This window comes from Bison bison, unplaced genomic scaffold (genome assembly GCF_000754665.1).
Source record: "Bison bison bison isolate TAMUID 2011002044 unplaced genomic scaffold, Bison_UMD1.0 scf7180017864375, whole genome shotgun sequence".
Lineage (NCBI taxonomy): Eukaryota > Metazoa > Chordata > Mammalia > Artiodactyla > Bovidae > Bison > Bison bison.
The window spans coordinates 2256169-2270444 of record NW_011494947.1 but is presented as its reverse complement, the minus strand read 5'-3'; the positions used below and the strand labels follow the sequence as shown (position 1 = coordinate 2270444).

At 43.9% G+C, this 14276-nt stretch overlaps 1 protein-coding gene across 2 annotated transcripts in view; it reads left to right on the top strand.

Moving 5' to 3' along the window:
* NUP214 (nucleoporin 214kDa) overlaps nucleotides 1–14276 on the top strand; it is an 89921-nt gene that overhangs the window by 66260 nt on the left and 9385 nt on the right. The window contains exon 31 of one of the 2 annotated variants that reach the window (XM_010856794.1): nucleotides 9922–10075. In XM_010856794.1, the coding sequence (XP_010855096.1) occupies nucleotides 9922–10075 (154 nt within the window). Of the gene's footprint in view, nucleotides 1–9918; nucleotides 10076–14276 lie in introns of both variants that reach the window. The other variant, XM_010856792.1, reaches the window with a different exon arrangement.

The following is a 14276-nucleotide window of genomic DNA, read 5'->3' as shown; positions in this document are numbered from 1 at the left end:
GAAGAAAGCTGAGCGCCGAAGAATTGATGTTTTTGAACTGTGGTGCTGGAGAAGACTCTTGAGAGTCCCTTGGACTGCAAGGAGATCCAGCCAGTCCATTCTAAAGGAAATCAGTCCTGGGTGCTCATTGGAAGGACTGATGCTAAAGCTGAAACTCCAATACTCTGGCCACCTCATGTGAAGAGTTGACTCATTGGAAAAGACTCTGATGCTGGGAGGGATTGGGGGCAGGAGGAGAAGGGGACGACAGAGGATGAGATGGTTGGATGGCATCACCGACTCGATGGACATGAGTTTGAGTGAACTCCGGGAGTTGGTGATGGATAGGGAGGCCTGGCGTGCTGTGATTCATGGGGTTGCAAAGAGTCGGACACTACTGAGCGACTGAACTGAACTGAACACACAAGATTTGTGAACTCAATAGAAAATGGATGAGAGACTTCTTAAAAAAGGATAGTGTTAGTTACACAATTTTGTGGAATGTACTTAATGCCTGAATCATACAGGTAAAATGCTTAAAATGGTGCACCCTACCTGGTTGGTGGTGCCTGTCTCATACGAGCCAGGGACAGAGCAAATCCTTGTTTATCTGAGCTTGGCGTTTGGCCTGTGCCCATGCCTGGTGCATGCCCTGGACACATAGTGGAGGGGAAGCTTAAAATGGGAAGTTTTATATACATTTTACCACAATATAGAAAAAGAAATAAAATATTTTTTGAAAAAGGATAGCCAGAGGACCACAAGTATATTCAACTGAATTAGTAACAGAAACAAAAACCTCAAAGAGCTACCCTCCTGGAAGACAGCACACGTTTTAAAGCCCAGCAATACCAAATGCCAGCGAGCGTGCAAAGCAGCAGAGCTTACATACACTCTTAGTCGGTGGTATGTTGGCACAATCACCTTGGAAAATAGTCTGGCATGATCGGGTAAAGCCCTGCAGTTCCACTCCTAGTTTGTTCTGTAGAGAAACTCATCTGTGCACTGGGATACAGTGTAATAAAAACTACAGACTGGAAGCAACTCAAATGGTTATGGATATACCATTGGGCAGATAAACTTAGATTATCCTGTAATAGAATGTTACTACATTGTGAAATATGGCTGTGAAAATGAACACATTAGAGCTGCATGGGTGACTTTCACAGGCCTTAGTTTTTTCTCTCTCTCACAGGCATACTTTGAGCCAAGAGATTTAAAGCCTATACTGTGATAAACTCCATAATGGTTACTCCCCCACCCCACCACCACTTCATGTTCTTCTTTCACAGAAATTAGGTTTGCCATTGGAAAGGCTGGAAATTCAAATCAGTGGGTTTTTGTTTTTTTTTTTCCTATCATGGCAGGGGCCTTATCTGTTATAGTCATTACTGTATCCCCAGTGCTTCAGACTATGGGTAGCACAAGATGAGTGTTGTAAAAATGAATGAATTTTCAGGTCGTAGGGGTATTCTCAGAAGAATTTAAGGATACAAGGTAGATTCTGGCCAGGATATAGAACTTCATTTTCTTCATAACCAAGAAAAATCCAGTTAGTATGACTATCACACTGGTTTTACGAGTGTTAGAATTATCTAGTGCTGTTTAACAAATTACCCCCAAATGTAGTAGCATTCTCTAGAGGTTGGCTTGGTGGTTATTTCCCACCTTAACTGGAACTCATGGCATCTATATGTGGCTTCTGTATGTGACCTGGGCTTCCTTACAACATGGTGGCTGGATTCCAAGGAAGACTATTCCAAGAAAAAGGGAGCCATACAGAAGCTATCCTCAGAAGTTGCAAGCATCATTTATACTGCATCTTCTTATTTAAGGCTGTCACAGAGTCCCACCAAGCTCAAGGGGAGAGGACTAAACTTCACCTCTTGCTCTAGAAGAGCATTTAGGTCTGGAAATATTACTGTGACCATCTTTGGAAAATATAATCTGTCACATGGCCTATCAAGGCATGGCAGAGAGCCTGTTGAATTGATTTCTAGAGAGGGGAGTTAGGTGTAGGTGAGCTTGATGGTACAGCAGCCTTTGGGAGTAACTGTCAGGACTGGGTTTCGAAAAGTGGAAGACAGGCCTTGCCGAAGGAAGTATACTGGCTGGATAAGAAGCCAGAGGACAGTCTTGGCAACGATGAGGGCAAACACGTGACCAATAAACACGAAAGGTAATCAATAGTATTAGAAGCGTTAGGAAAATGAGGACCAAAACCACAATGAGACACCACTCCACATTCACTAGGAAGACTATAATTTAAAAGCAAACCAAAGAATAACATGCATTGACAAAGATATGAAGAGACTGGAACCTTCATGTACTTCTGGCTGAAACAGAAAATGGCACAGCAGTTATGGAAAACAGGTTCCTCAAAAAGCCAAACACAGAACTGTCATCAGTTCAGTTCAGTCACTCAGTCGTGTCCAACTCTTTGCAACCCCATGGACTGCAGCACGCCAGGCCTCCCTGTCCATCACCAACTCCCGGAGTTCACTCAGACTCACGTCCATCGAGTCAGTGATGCCATACATCCATCTCATCCTCTGTCGTCCCCTTCTCCTCCTGCCCTCAATCTTTCCCAGCATCAGGGTCTTTTCAGATGAGTCAGTTCTTCGCATCAGGTGGCCAAAATATTGGAATTTCAGTTTCAACATCAGTCCTTCTAGTGAACACTCAGGACTGATCTCCTTGCTGTGCAAGGGACTCTCAAGAGTCTTCTCCAACACCACAGTTCAAAAACATCAATTCTTTGGCGCTCAGCTTTCTTTATCGTCCAACTCTGTCATATGAGCCAGAAATGGTGCTCAGACACATGTTCCCCAACGCTCATTGCAGCATTATTCACAATGGCCAAAAGATGGAAACAGCTCAGTGTTCATCAGTAGATGATTGGATAGCCAAATATGGTATATTCATACAGTGGAATATTATTCAGTCTTCAAAATGAATGAAGTTGTTCTTCATGTCACATCACAGATAGATAAATTGTGAATACATTATGTTAAGTAAAATAAACCATAGATAAAAGGACAACTATTATATGGTTCCACTTATATGAAATATTTAGAATAGGTAAATCCATAGAGCTGGAAAGTAGATCAGAGTCTCCCAGGGGCTGGGGGAAGGCGGGACCAGAGAGTGAGTTACTGGTTATAGAATTTCGGTCATGTGATGAAAGAATTTTGGACATAGTATTAATTGTTGCATAACATTGTGAACATAATTAATGCCATTCGGCTGTATATGAGAAAATGATTAAAATGGTAAGTTTTATGTCGTATATATTTTACCTCAGTTTTTTAAAATTAGATGTAATATACCATAACCATGGAATTTTATACTTTAAATCAGTGAGTTGTGTGGTACGTGCATTGTATCCCAATAAAGTTACTTTAAAAAAGACTGGAGTCTGAAAGACTTGCAGGTTCAATGTAAAACTGCTCTATTCACCCCTCCCACCCTTTGCTAAGAGTAAGCAAGTAAAGCAGAAAGAACTTGCAGTCTTGCGTCCTCCTGCTCCCAGAACTGTTTAACCCAAGGATGACACTGCAACTCAGCTGCCTCCTGGCTCCAGGCTCCAGCACATATACAACAAATAACCCAAACCCTAAGCAAAGGCAGTGCTGGGCTTACCAGGGCTGAGTTCATTCTAAATCTGTGAACCATTAGCTGCTCACTTTAGGACAGAGATGAAAGAGTGGTCTCTCACTCTCTGGGGAAATTATTAGCAGTCCTCAGTCACCACAACACTGTTCTTCTATGGTAAGTCTGCTGTACCTAACAAAAAAATTTTGTAATGTATGAAGAGGTAAAACAAAAAGGGGGACCTGCAGTCATATTTTAGAAATCATCAAAAAAATAATAATAACCTTCAGATGACCCACGCATTGGAACAAGCAGGTATAATAACTATTGTGCTCAGGTATTTACAGGAAAATAAAAGAATGGTTGAATAAGGAATCTGAGCAGAGAAATGGGAATTACGAAAACAGTCAATCCGTGTCTGAAGTTTCAATACAGTATCCAAAATAGAAAATGATTCGTTTAACAGCAGAGGGAATACTACAGGAGAACAATGAACTTGAAAACATGTCAGTAGAAATTACCTAAACTGAAGCTTAGGGAGACGGAAAAAAAGATTGGACAGAACATCCGTAACCTGTGCAACAGTGTACGGCAATTCAGCGAGGTGTCATCAAGAGTCCCGAAGGAGAGGAGACAGAATGGGAGAGGAGAACATTTTTTGAAGAGACAATGGCCAAGCTTTTTCTTATTTGTTGAAAAACTGGAACCCACAAATGCAATAAACTCTGTGACTCTGAAACAGAGTAAATATCAGAAAACCACCCTTGAACACATTTAGTTAAACTTCTGAAAACCAAATACAAAAAGAACTTTTAAAGCAGCTAAAGAAAAAAAGACTGATGACATAAAGAGAAATATTGTGCAGTTAATAACAAGGCATTAAATATATGACAACCATAGCAAAAAAGCAAAAAAAAAAAGTTTGCTACCCTGGAGTAAATCAGTGCTGCTCAACTGGTGTCTGTTTCCACCCCTAAAGGAATTTCACAATCACAGTGTCTGGAAACTTGTTTGAGCTTCATGAGTGGGGATGCTACTGTAGCCATCTAGCCAGGGATGCTGCTGGACATTCTGTAGCCCTCCAAAGAATGATGTGGCCAAGAATGTCAGTAATGTCATTGTGAAGAAACCATTAGAAAGACAGAGATTTTTCAGAACATGAACCATAAAAGAAGAAACTGAAAAGTTTGTTGGTGTTTAGTCACTAAGATGTATCCGACTCTTTGTGACCCCGTGGACTGCAGCACGGCAGGCTTCCCTGTCCTTCACTGTCTCCTGGAATTTGCTCAAACTCATGTCCATTGAGTCAGTGGTGCTATCCAGCCACCTCATCCTCTACAACCCCTTCTCCTTTTTCCCTTACTCTTTCCCAGTATTGGGGTCTTTTCCAGTGAATCGACTCTTAGCATCAGGTGGCCGAAGTATTGAAGCTTCAGCTTCATCATCAGTCCTTCCAGTGAGTATTCGGGGTTGAATTCCTTTAGGATTGACTGGTTTGATCTCCTTGTTGTCCAAGGGACTCTCAAGAGCCTTCTCCAGCACCACAATACAAAAGCACCAATTTTTTGGTGTTCAGCCTTCTTTATGGTCCAACTCCCACATCCATACATGACTACTGGAAAAACCATAGCTTTGACTATATGGACCTTTGTCAGCAAGGTGATGTCTCTGCTCTTTAATATTCTCCCTAGGTTTATCATAGCTTTCCTTCCAAGGAGCAGTCTTTGAATTTCATGGCTGCAGCCTATGTCATATCTGTAGAATTACTGAAACTTAAGAACCAGCCAGGAGAAATATCAGTAACCTCAGATATGCAGGTGATACCACCCTTATGGCAGAAAGTGAAGAACTAAAGAGCCTCTTGATGAAAGTTAAAGAGGAGAGTGAAAAAGCTGGCTTCAAACTCAACATTCAGAAAACTAAGATCATGGCATCCGGTCCCATCACTTCATGGCAAATAGATGGGGAAACAGTGGAAACAGTGGCTGACTTTATTTTTGGGGGCTCCAAAATCACTGCAGATGGTGATTGCAGCCATAAAATTAAAAGATGCTTACTCCTGGAAAGAAAAGTTATGACCAACCTAGACAGCATATTAAGAAGCAGAGACACTACTTTGCCAACAAAGGTCCGTCTAGTCAAGGCTATAGTTTTTCCAGTGGTCATGTATGGATGTGAGACTTGGACTATAAAGAAAGCTGAGTGCCAAAGAATTGAGGCTTTTGAACTGTGGTGTCGGAGTAGACTCTTGAGCGTCCCTTGGACTGCAAGGAGATCCAACCAGTCCATCCTAAAGGAGATCAGTCCTGGGTGTTCATTGGAAGGACTGATGTTGAAGCTGAAACTCCAATACTTTGGCCACCTGATGCGAAGAGCTGACTCATTTGAAAAGATCCTGATGCTGGGAAAGATTGAAGGGGGGAGGAGAAAGGGACGACAGAGGATAAGACGGTTGGATGACATCACTGACTCAACGGACATGGGTTTGGGTGGACTGGGAGTTGGTGATGGACAGGGAGGCCTGGCGTGCTGTGGTTCATGGGGTCGCAAAGAGTGGGACACGACTGAGTGACTGAACTGAACTGAAGAACCAGCAAGACCAAACATGGACAAGATGTAGAGCAACTTGATCTCTTAATGCACTGCTGGTGGGAATGCAAAATGGTGGGATCACTTTGGAAAACCATTTGGCAATTTCTCAGTAAGTTAAATATACACTAATTTTTATGGTTAGCACTTCTAGGTGTGTACCCAAAGGAAATGAAAATATATGTTCACAGGCAGACTGGTATCAGAATGTTCCTAGCAGCTTTGTGATAGCCCAGATGTTCATCATGAGGAGAATAGTAGACCCTGTCATCCTCACGCAGTGGAATACTACTCAACCGTAAAAAGGGAAGGACAAGGCCTGCAGCCACGTGGATGGACCTCAGAAGCATATGTTGGTTCTAGCCAGGTCAGTTAGGCAAGAAGATGAAAGAAGTATCCAGAGTGGAAAGGAAGAAGTAAAACTATATATGTTCAGATAATATCATATATATAGAAATCCCAAAGGAATCCACTAGAGGACTACTAGAAGTAATAAATGAGTCCAGCAAGTTTGTAGGATGCAAGGTCAGTGTATAAGATTTTAATTGTATTTATATACATTTGCAACACACATCCAAAAATGAAGTTGAAATTAAGAAAACAATTCTATTTCCAGTATCATAAAAAGGAGTAAAATACTCAGAAATAGACAGAAGCACAAAACATACTCTGAATACGCGAAAACATTATTTCAAGAAATGAAAAATGATCAAAATAAATGGAAGGACATCCTGTATTTATGGATTGAAAGATTTAGTGTTGTTAAAATGGCAATAGAGAACCAGGGCTTGGAAAATTAACATTCATGCAGGAATTCAGTAATGAGTAAGAAAGACAAAAGTGGCTGTGTCCATAGAGCTTACCTTTGATGGGAAGTGGGGGGATCAGTCTTTAAGACAGTTTAATTTCAGGTAATTTTAAGCACTACGAGGAGAGGAACTTCTCTGGTAGTCCAGTGGTTAAGACTCCACGCTTCCTATGCGGAGGGTGCGGGTTCAGTCCCTGGTCGGGGAACTAAGATCCCACATGCCGTGTGGCGTGGCCAAAAAAAAAAAAAAGCAAAAAGAGTCCTATGAAGAGAACAAGATGATGTGGTAGTGTTCAGGGAAGCTTATTTAGGTCCCATAGTCGGGAAATGCCTTTCTGAGAAAGTCTCATAAATATCTCTTTTTACATTTGTTTCTTTGATTTAGGATCAAGTCAGGTTCATTCACTGAGACTTGGTTGATAGGTGTCTTCAGGGTCTCTGATTGCCCTTCCATGTCTGTCCTTCTTTTCTTTTTCCTCAGAATACAGCTGTTGAACACAGCAGGCTGTTGGTCCTGTTAAGATCGCCACACTCCTGTTCTGATTACATCCCTGTGGTGTAGCTTCTGAGTAACTTGCTCCTCTGTCCCTTCCTGTGAAATGGTGCTTAGGTCTGGAGGCCGGATGAGATTCTCAGGGTTTTTGGCAATTTTTAAATTCTGAATCTTGAACACTGACTCCCTCTTTAATGATGTAAATGTACTGTTAGTTTTTTGGATGTGGTAAGTTTGTTACGGTTTCTGTTTTGGAGCTTTACACGATGGATGGAATGATAAGATGTCTGCTTCATACTGATCGAGGATCAGGGGCAGAACATGGGGCTATGGGTGATGCTCAGCTGGCTGTGAGTCATGGGTGAAGCTAGGTGGTGAGGACGTGGCTTCATTGTGCCCCTCCATATGGACTTGCGAGGTCTTCCATAATTTAAAGTTCTTAAAACTATTGACTGTAATTAAAATGAATGGGCTATTCTAACCCACTTCTGAGGATGTAGTTTAACTCTCAATTCACATTCACTTCAGTGAAGTGTTACCCACTTCTACTCATTTCTACAGTTCAGTTCAGTTCAGTCGCTCAGTCGTATCTGACTGTTTGCGACCCCGTGAATAGCAGCACACCAGGCCTCCCTGTCCATCACCAACTCCTGGAGTTCACTCAGACTCACGTCCATCGAGTCAGTGATGCCATCCAGCCATCTCATCCTCTGTCGTCCCCTTCTCCTCCTGCCCCCAATCCCTCCCAGCATCAGTCTTTTCCAATGAGTCAGCTCTTCGCATGAGGTGGCCAAAGTACTGGAGTTACTCATTTCTACAGATAGCCATTTTTTTTTTAATCATATTTTTTAAAATAGAGTGAACCATCTGAAGTTGCTGGGGTTTGTGGGGCTTTTTGTTGTGGGTTTTTTTTTTTTTTTTTTTTTCCGTAGGGCAAAAAAAGGTCTATCTATTGGCAATTTTCCTGTTTCAGCTGGATTCATGGAAGTCAGCTGAGAAACCTGGTATTTTCTGTTTTCCGCACACATGCATATTTGTCATGTCTTCGTTCCTTTGGAAGTCAGTTCACTAGTTATCAAAGCCTGTGCTCTTATAATTGGATTTCATTCCAAGTTTTAAAAACCAGTCGTCATTAAATGGGTGTAGTAAACAGTTTCTGTTGTTTTTGAAGAAGTTTAAAGGGGCGGCGGGGAGAGACAAGCAAGTACCTTAAGTAGGTCGCCCTCAGGTAAAAATGAGCCTGTCCTGTTCCAGGCACAAAAGAAGGCGGGGGATAAAGGGTGATGCTGAGAGATGGGCGGGACCAAAGCATGTAGTTTCTTTTCAGAGTTTGTAAGAAGAGTGGAGTGACTGGACTGCTGTTTTCAAGTGTTCTAGCTGCTGTGTGAGCGCGGGTCACGGGAGCAGCACGTTGGTGGACCTGTCCTGCGGTCCAGTCTTGGGCAGTTCAGACTGAGGGCAGGGACTGCATCCCCCAGAGCAGGGGCATGCTGGGAGCATGTCTCAGCGACCGCCCGCTAGAGGTTTGACTTCTTTGGGGGATTAAATAATTACTCGTAAAGCCCTTAGAAAAGTGCCTAGCACAGAGCAAGTGCTCAGTCGTTGGTTGGTTGTTAAAATACCAACAGCCATTTCTGAGCATATCAGCTACATTTGAGGCACTTTTCTAAAGGGCACTACATTTCTAGCTGATTTATGTCACTCAGTGTTTGGAGGTGAGCAGTTTACTTTCCCATCTTACAGAAGAGGGGCTTTGGCACCTCTCCACCTGCCCACCCCTAGAAGGGGGCTCCTGTTAGGTTCCTGTACCACCCGTCTTCCTTAAAGAACCAGTTCCTCAACAGAAGTACATGTGCTGGATCCAGCTTTGTGTCAGCATGCGCCCTACATTAGCAGCACCCTCAGAGTGTGAGATTTGCAGATTTGGACAGAATTCAGCTGTGGTCATCATTTCAACAATAGAGCTAATTTAAGCTTATTTCTGCAGCACTGGGAAAGTCATCATGAAATAAAAGAGCACAAATTGGGAGAAAAGACAGTGTAAATCACTGATAGTCGGTTGCTGATGAGTTCAGCCAAACACAGGATGAATGAAAATAAGTGTTGCCCATCATAACCTAGAAATGTATTTAAACCTTCACATTTGGGGAGCTCCCAAGGGTTGGGTTTCCCTGCCCCAGGAAGCAGGGCAGGTGAACTGTTCGGGCTCCTACCTACCACGAGTGATGTTTCCAGAGAACTGGCAGTGTAGAATAACTGAGAGCGTGTGATTGTAGGGAGCCTTCCCATCCAGAGTTGGGCTTCCTCTCTGGTCGTTGGGACGCCTGCACCGGCACTGACCAGCGCTCCCTCGCTCGTCCCGTCTGCACAGCTGCGAGCGCCTGCTCTCTGGCCGGGGCCTGCCCTCTTACGTGGCCTCTCATCCTCCCGGCTTCCTGTCCCTTTTGTCTTCCAGCAGTCGTCCTCTTCCAGCGGCAGCGTGTTTGGGTCTGGAAACGCTGGAAGAGGGGGAGGATTCTTCAGCGGCCTCGGAGGAAAACCCAGCCAGGATGCAGCCAACAAAAACCCGTTCAGCTCGGCCAGCGGGGGCTTTGGGTCCACAGCTACCCCAAGTAAGTTCAGAAACTTTCCTGGTCTCTGGGTCCCCTGATGTCATTGTCATTCTCCTGGCAGTATCAGAGCTTCAGTAACAAGGGTAGCAAGGGAGGAAAGGTCTGGAAGGCCCACTTAAAATCTCTCCCCCAGAGCAGTGCGGTCTGTTTTGATTTTGTTTTTTATTTGGGGTTTTTAATGAGATGTCCTATATAGCCATGAAAAGACATCAGAGCTGCAGGGAGAGAGGATCTATGCACTGAGCTACTCCCATCATCTCTCCCAAGGCCCAAATTGCTCTGTTTCTTAGGATTGAGATGACTTGAAATGAATGCAAGCAGACAGGCATAAAAGAGAGCAGCCGAACAGGCTGGGTGTGCTCGGAGGAGCATCTGGATTTTCATTTGTGTCGGACTCGCTTTGAATTTGCTTTAAAATGCAGCTACTGTAGAGAAATGTCACACAAAAGTTGAAGCCATCATTATTTCTCAGCTCTTACACTTTTGTCTTATTTTCAAATGAAGCTGTGTCTTTGTGCTGGCACTTTCTTCTTCAGCTAATTCCTTGTTGATCTGTCGATTCGTGATTGGAAATGAAAGAAATTTGTTTGTTTAAATCTTCTAAAAAAACAATATTGTGCTGCTGCTGAAAACTGAGTTGGGAAGTCAGGCACCTGTCAATCTTCATCTTAGCTGCTCTCATTAAATATGCGCCACCAGAAGCTTCTCTCATCTGTGTGATCATTACATGATCACACTCATTGGGAAATGATTACACTCATTGGGAAAGACCCCGATGCTGGGAAAGATTGAGGGCAAGAGGAGCAGGGGACGACAGAGGATGAGGTGGTTAGATAGCATCACCGACTCAATGGACATGAGTTTGAGCAAACGTAGGGAGATAGTGAAGGACAGGGGAGCCTGGCGTGCTGCAGTCCATAGGGCCGCCAAGAGGTGGACACGCCTGAGCGACTCAACAACAACAAGGCATCGAGCCCAGTTCTCCAGATGGGACAGAGGTTTCCTTGATAATGAGGCTCATGTAGTTACAAGCAAAACTCTCTTTCCTGAGACTCATATATTGACAGGTCAGTTATTTTGATGTCACTGTTTATCTAGTAATATGTAAGGAAAGGTTGTAGTAAAGATACACACACATCTTTAAAGTTGTAAAATTATATAATCAGAAATTTTTGTTCTGCTAGTAGGAATTTAGAACCTAAAACAAAGGGATCTTAGAACTCGAGTTCAGTAACAGTTTTTGAAAACTGTAGGGTGGATTTCCTTTAGGGTTGACTGGTTTGATCTCCTTGCTGTCCAAGGAACTCTTAAGTCTTCTCCAGCGCCACGGTTCGAAAGTATCAATTCTTCTGCACTCAGCCTTCTTTATGGTCCAGCTCTCACACCTGTACAGGACCTACTGGAAAAACCATAGCTTTGACTAGATGGACCTTTGTCAGTGAAATGAAATCTGTGCCTTTTAATATGCTGTCTAGGTTTGTCATAGCTTTTCTTCCAAGGAGCAAGCGTCTTTTATTATTAAAGTGTCTTTAATTTTATGGCTACAGTCACTGTCCACAGTGATTTTGGAGCCCAAGAAAATAAAGTCTGTCACTGTTTCCATTTTTTCCTCACCTCTTTGTCATGAAGTGATGGAATCAGATGCCATGATCTTAGTGTTTTGAATGTTGAGTTTTAAGCCAGCTTTTTCACTCTCCTCTCTCACCTTCATCAAGAGGCCCTTCAGTTCTCCTTTGCTTTCTGCCATAGGGTGGTGTCATCAGTTTTAGATGTGGCCATCCCCACTTTACCAATAAAGATTTGGATTCAGAGAGAGGGTGTGGGCTTCCAGAGGTAACAGCCATTAAGCAGGGTAAGGAGGATTTCATCCAGGCGTGTGTGTAGAGCTCTGATCCACCGTGTTGCCTCCTGAGATCTTCCAGCCCTGCCATGGAATGGAACTCCTCCCTGTGCACCTTGTCTGATGGCCCTCATGCTTGCTTTGCATGGCATTCATTGAACACACTCCCCTGCAGATAGATATCAGAGCACAGATTGCGCAGCCAGCAGCTCCCTTGGTAACATTTAGACCCCGAGCTGCCTAGTCCTGGAGCTGCCCTCTTTAGCCCTGAAAAATAATTGGAACTAACTATGCAATGATCTCAAAAGACAAGCTAGGGACATGACTGGTGCTTGGTGCTGGAGTGTTCTGTATCCGAAGCTCACACTGCAAAGGTTTCTTCTCTCTTTCTTCCCGGGAGACTCTACCTAAGACACAGGTAAACCCTGGGGCCATGTGCATTATGTGTGAGGAAACCATGACTCAGGAAGGCTTAGTCCTTTCCCGTCAGTTTTTAGGTTTTCTAAGCCAAGGCTGACTGTACCACTCATTTATCCCACTGTAATATCTTTGAACATGCTAAAGACCAAGGAGTCTTAAAGAGATAAAGGGATAAAGAAGCCCAAAGGCTTGTAAATGTTCTCTGACCTCCCTGGAATTCAAGTTTTCCAACACGGTCCCAGTAAAATCATTTCACCTCTGTATTTCTGGTTTGTCCAAGAGGAGATCTAGCCTCTAATCTTACACTTGAATTTGTTTGCTATTTGGAATTTTTGCCTTGTTAGCACTAACAAAGTCAGAAAATCGCTACCCTCTCTTCTTGAAATACCAAATGAAAGGAATGGCTGGGAAACCTGGTTTTTGTTTCCAGTGTCAGGTGCACCGCCATTGAAGGGATCTAATGTAATCTTCAGTCACTTCGGATCAGGAAAGGATCAGACTGCTCAAGAGGGCATTTTGCAGGCTCCACTAGGGGATATGTAGTCCCCTGGGACCATATATGATGGTGATGAAAAGGAATTTGCTACCCATGCATGCTGTCAGTGCCTGACATGCTTATAGCCAAGCTCTTAGACTGTCAGCAATAGTTTACAGAGCAGGTGACCATACCGTGGTCTGGGGCTGTGTGTTACTGGCTCATGGAAATTAGAGATGGTTGGGTCCCTGAGATGAGGCTCTGCACTTGCTGGATTGTGGATCAAGAGCATTGAAACTGGAAGTGTTAACAGACTTGCATCTCACACTGAGGTTGGATTGGCAGCAGAGCAAGAAGAGAGGCCCTGACCTTGACAGGTTAATGGTGGACCCCCTCTTCAGACAGCTCGTCTTGGAGAGTCACCCTCCACGCTTCTCCCATCCGTCACCCTCCTGTGAGCATCTGTCTGGCCCATGCAGGTGTCTGTACGTCTCTCTTGGTGACATGCAGTCAGCTCTCCATACCCACACAGAGCATGTCATTGCAGCCTCCTGTCCATGCCTGTGTCTGAGCAGTGATCCTCTTTAAAGAGAGCGGTTTGCTGCCTTACTGTGGGTGCAAACTCACTGTAATAAAACACCCATCACAGCAGGGTGGGGAAATGTTGAGTCATCCCTCCCCGCTCCTCCCAGTAAAGGGTTAAAGAAAAATTCCTGTTACATAGCATGCTGTTTGTACTCCCCAGGAGCTTCCATGTTTTTGACTTTTGGCAGGTTATATGTTGCCTGGCAGATTTGCAGTACCTATAACAAAAAACTTGACCCCCATCTTGATTTTTAGGAGCTTGATTCCTTTTTTCCTTTAATTCTTGGAGCCGAGTCAGTGTGTAGCTGAGGGAGCAACCCACCAGATAAGCATCTAAAAGGTCAAGGGCTTACTCTGAATCCCTTAGAAAGATGAAGTGAGAGTGGAAGTCCTGTTCTTCAGAATATCCCAAGCTTCCATCCACCCAGGAGGAGGAGCAGTGGGATCTTTCTTATTCTGCCTGCATTCTCTGTGCAGAGCCAGCAATGGCAGGCATGTAAGAGTAGAATTGGAAGTCAGCGTGCTCAGTTTGAATTCACTCTAACTTTGTTTTCTCTAGTTTTGACAAAATTTGAAGTTGGTCTTCATGTGAGGAGATCCATGAACACCAGCCCTGTTCTTCAGAAGCCGAGTCTCGTGTGGCCGCGGGGTGGGCCCTCTGTTGGACACATCTGCTACCTGTGGGCTCACAGGTGCATTTCTGCAGAAGAGCCCTTCCTTGGAACCTGTTGCCTTCCTTTGTTTTGTGCCTGTAACGTCATATCAGGAAATCCTGAGCCTGGGCACTAAAGTGATTACAAACTTGTCATGAAGATACACACACATCAAAGGAGGTTTCTGTCTCACTGCCACCCAGCATCCTTGGATCCTAGACTTCTCTG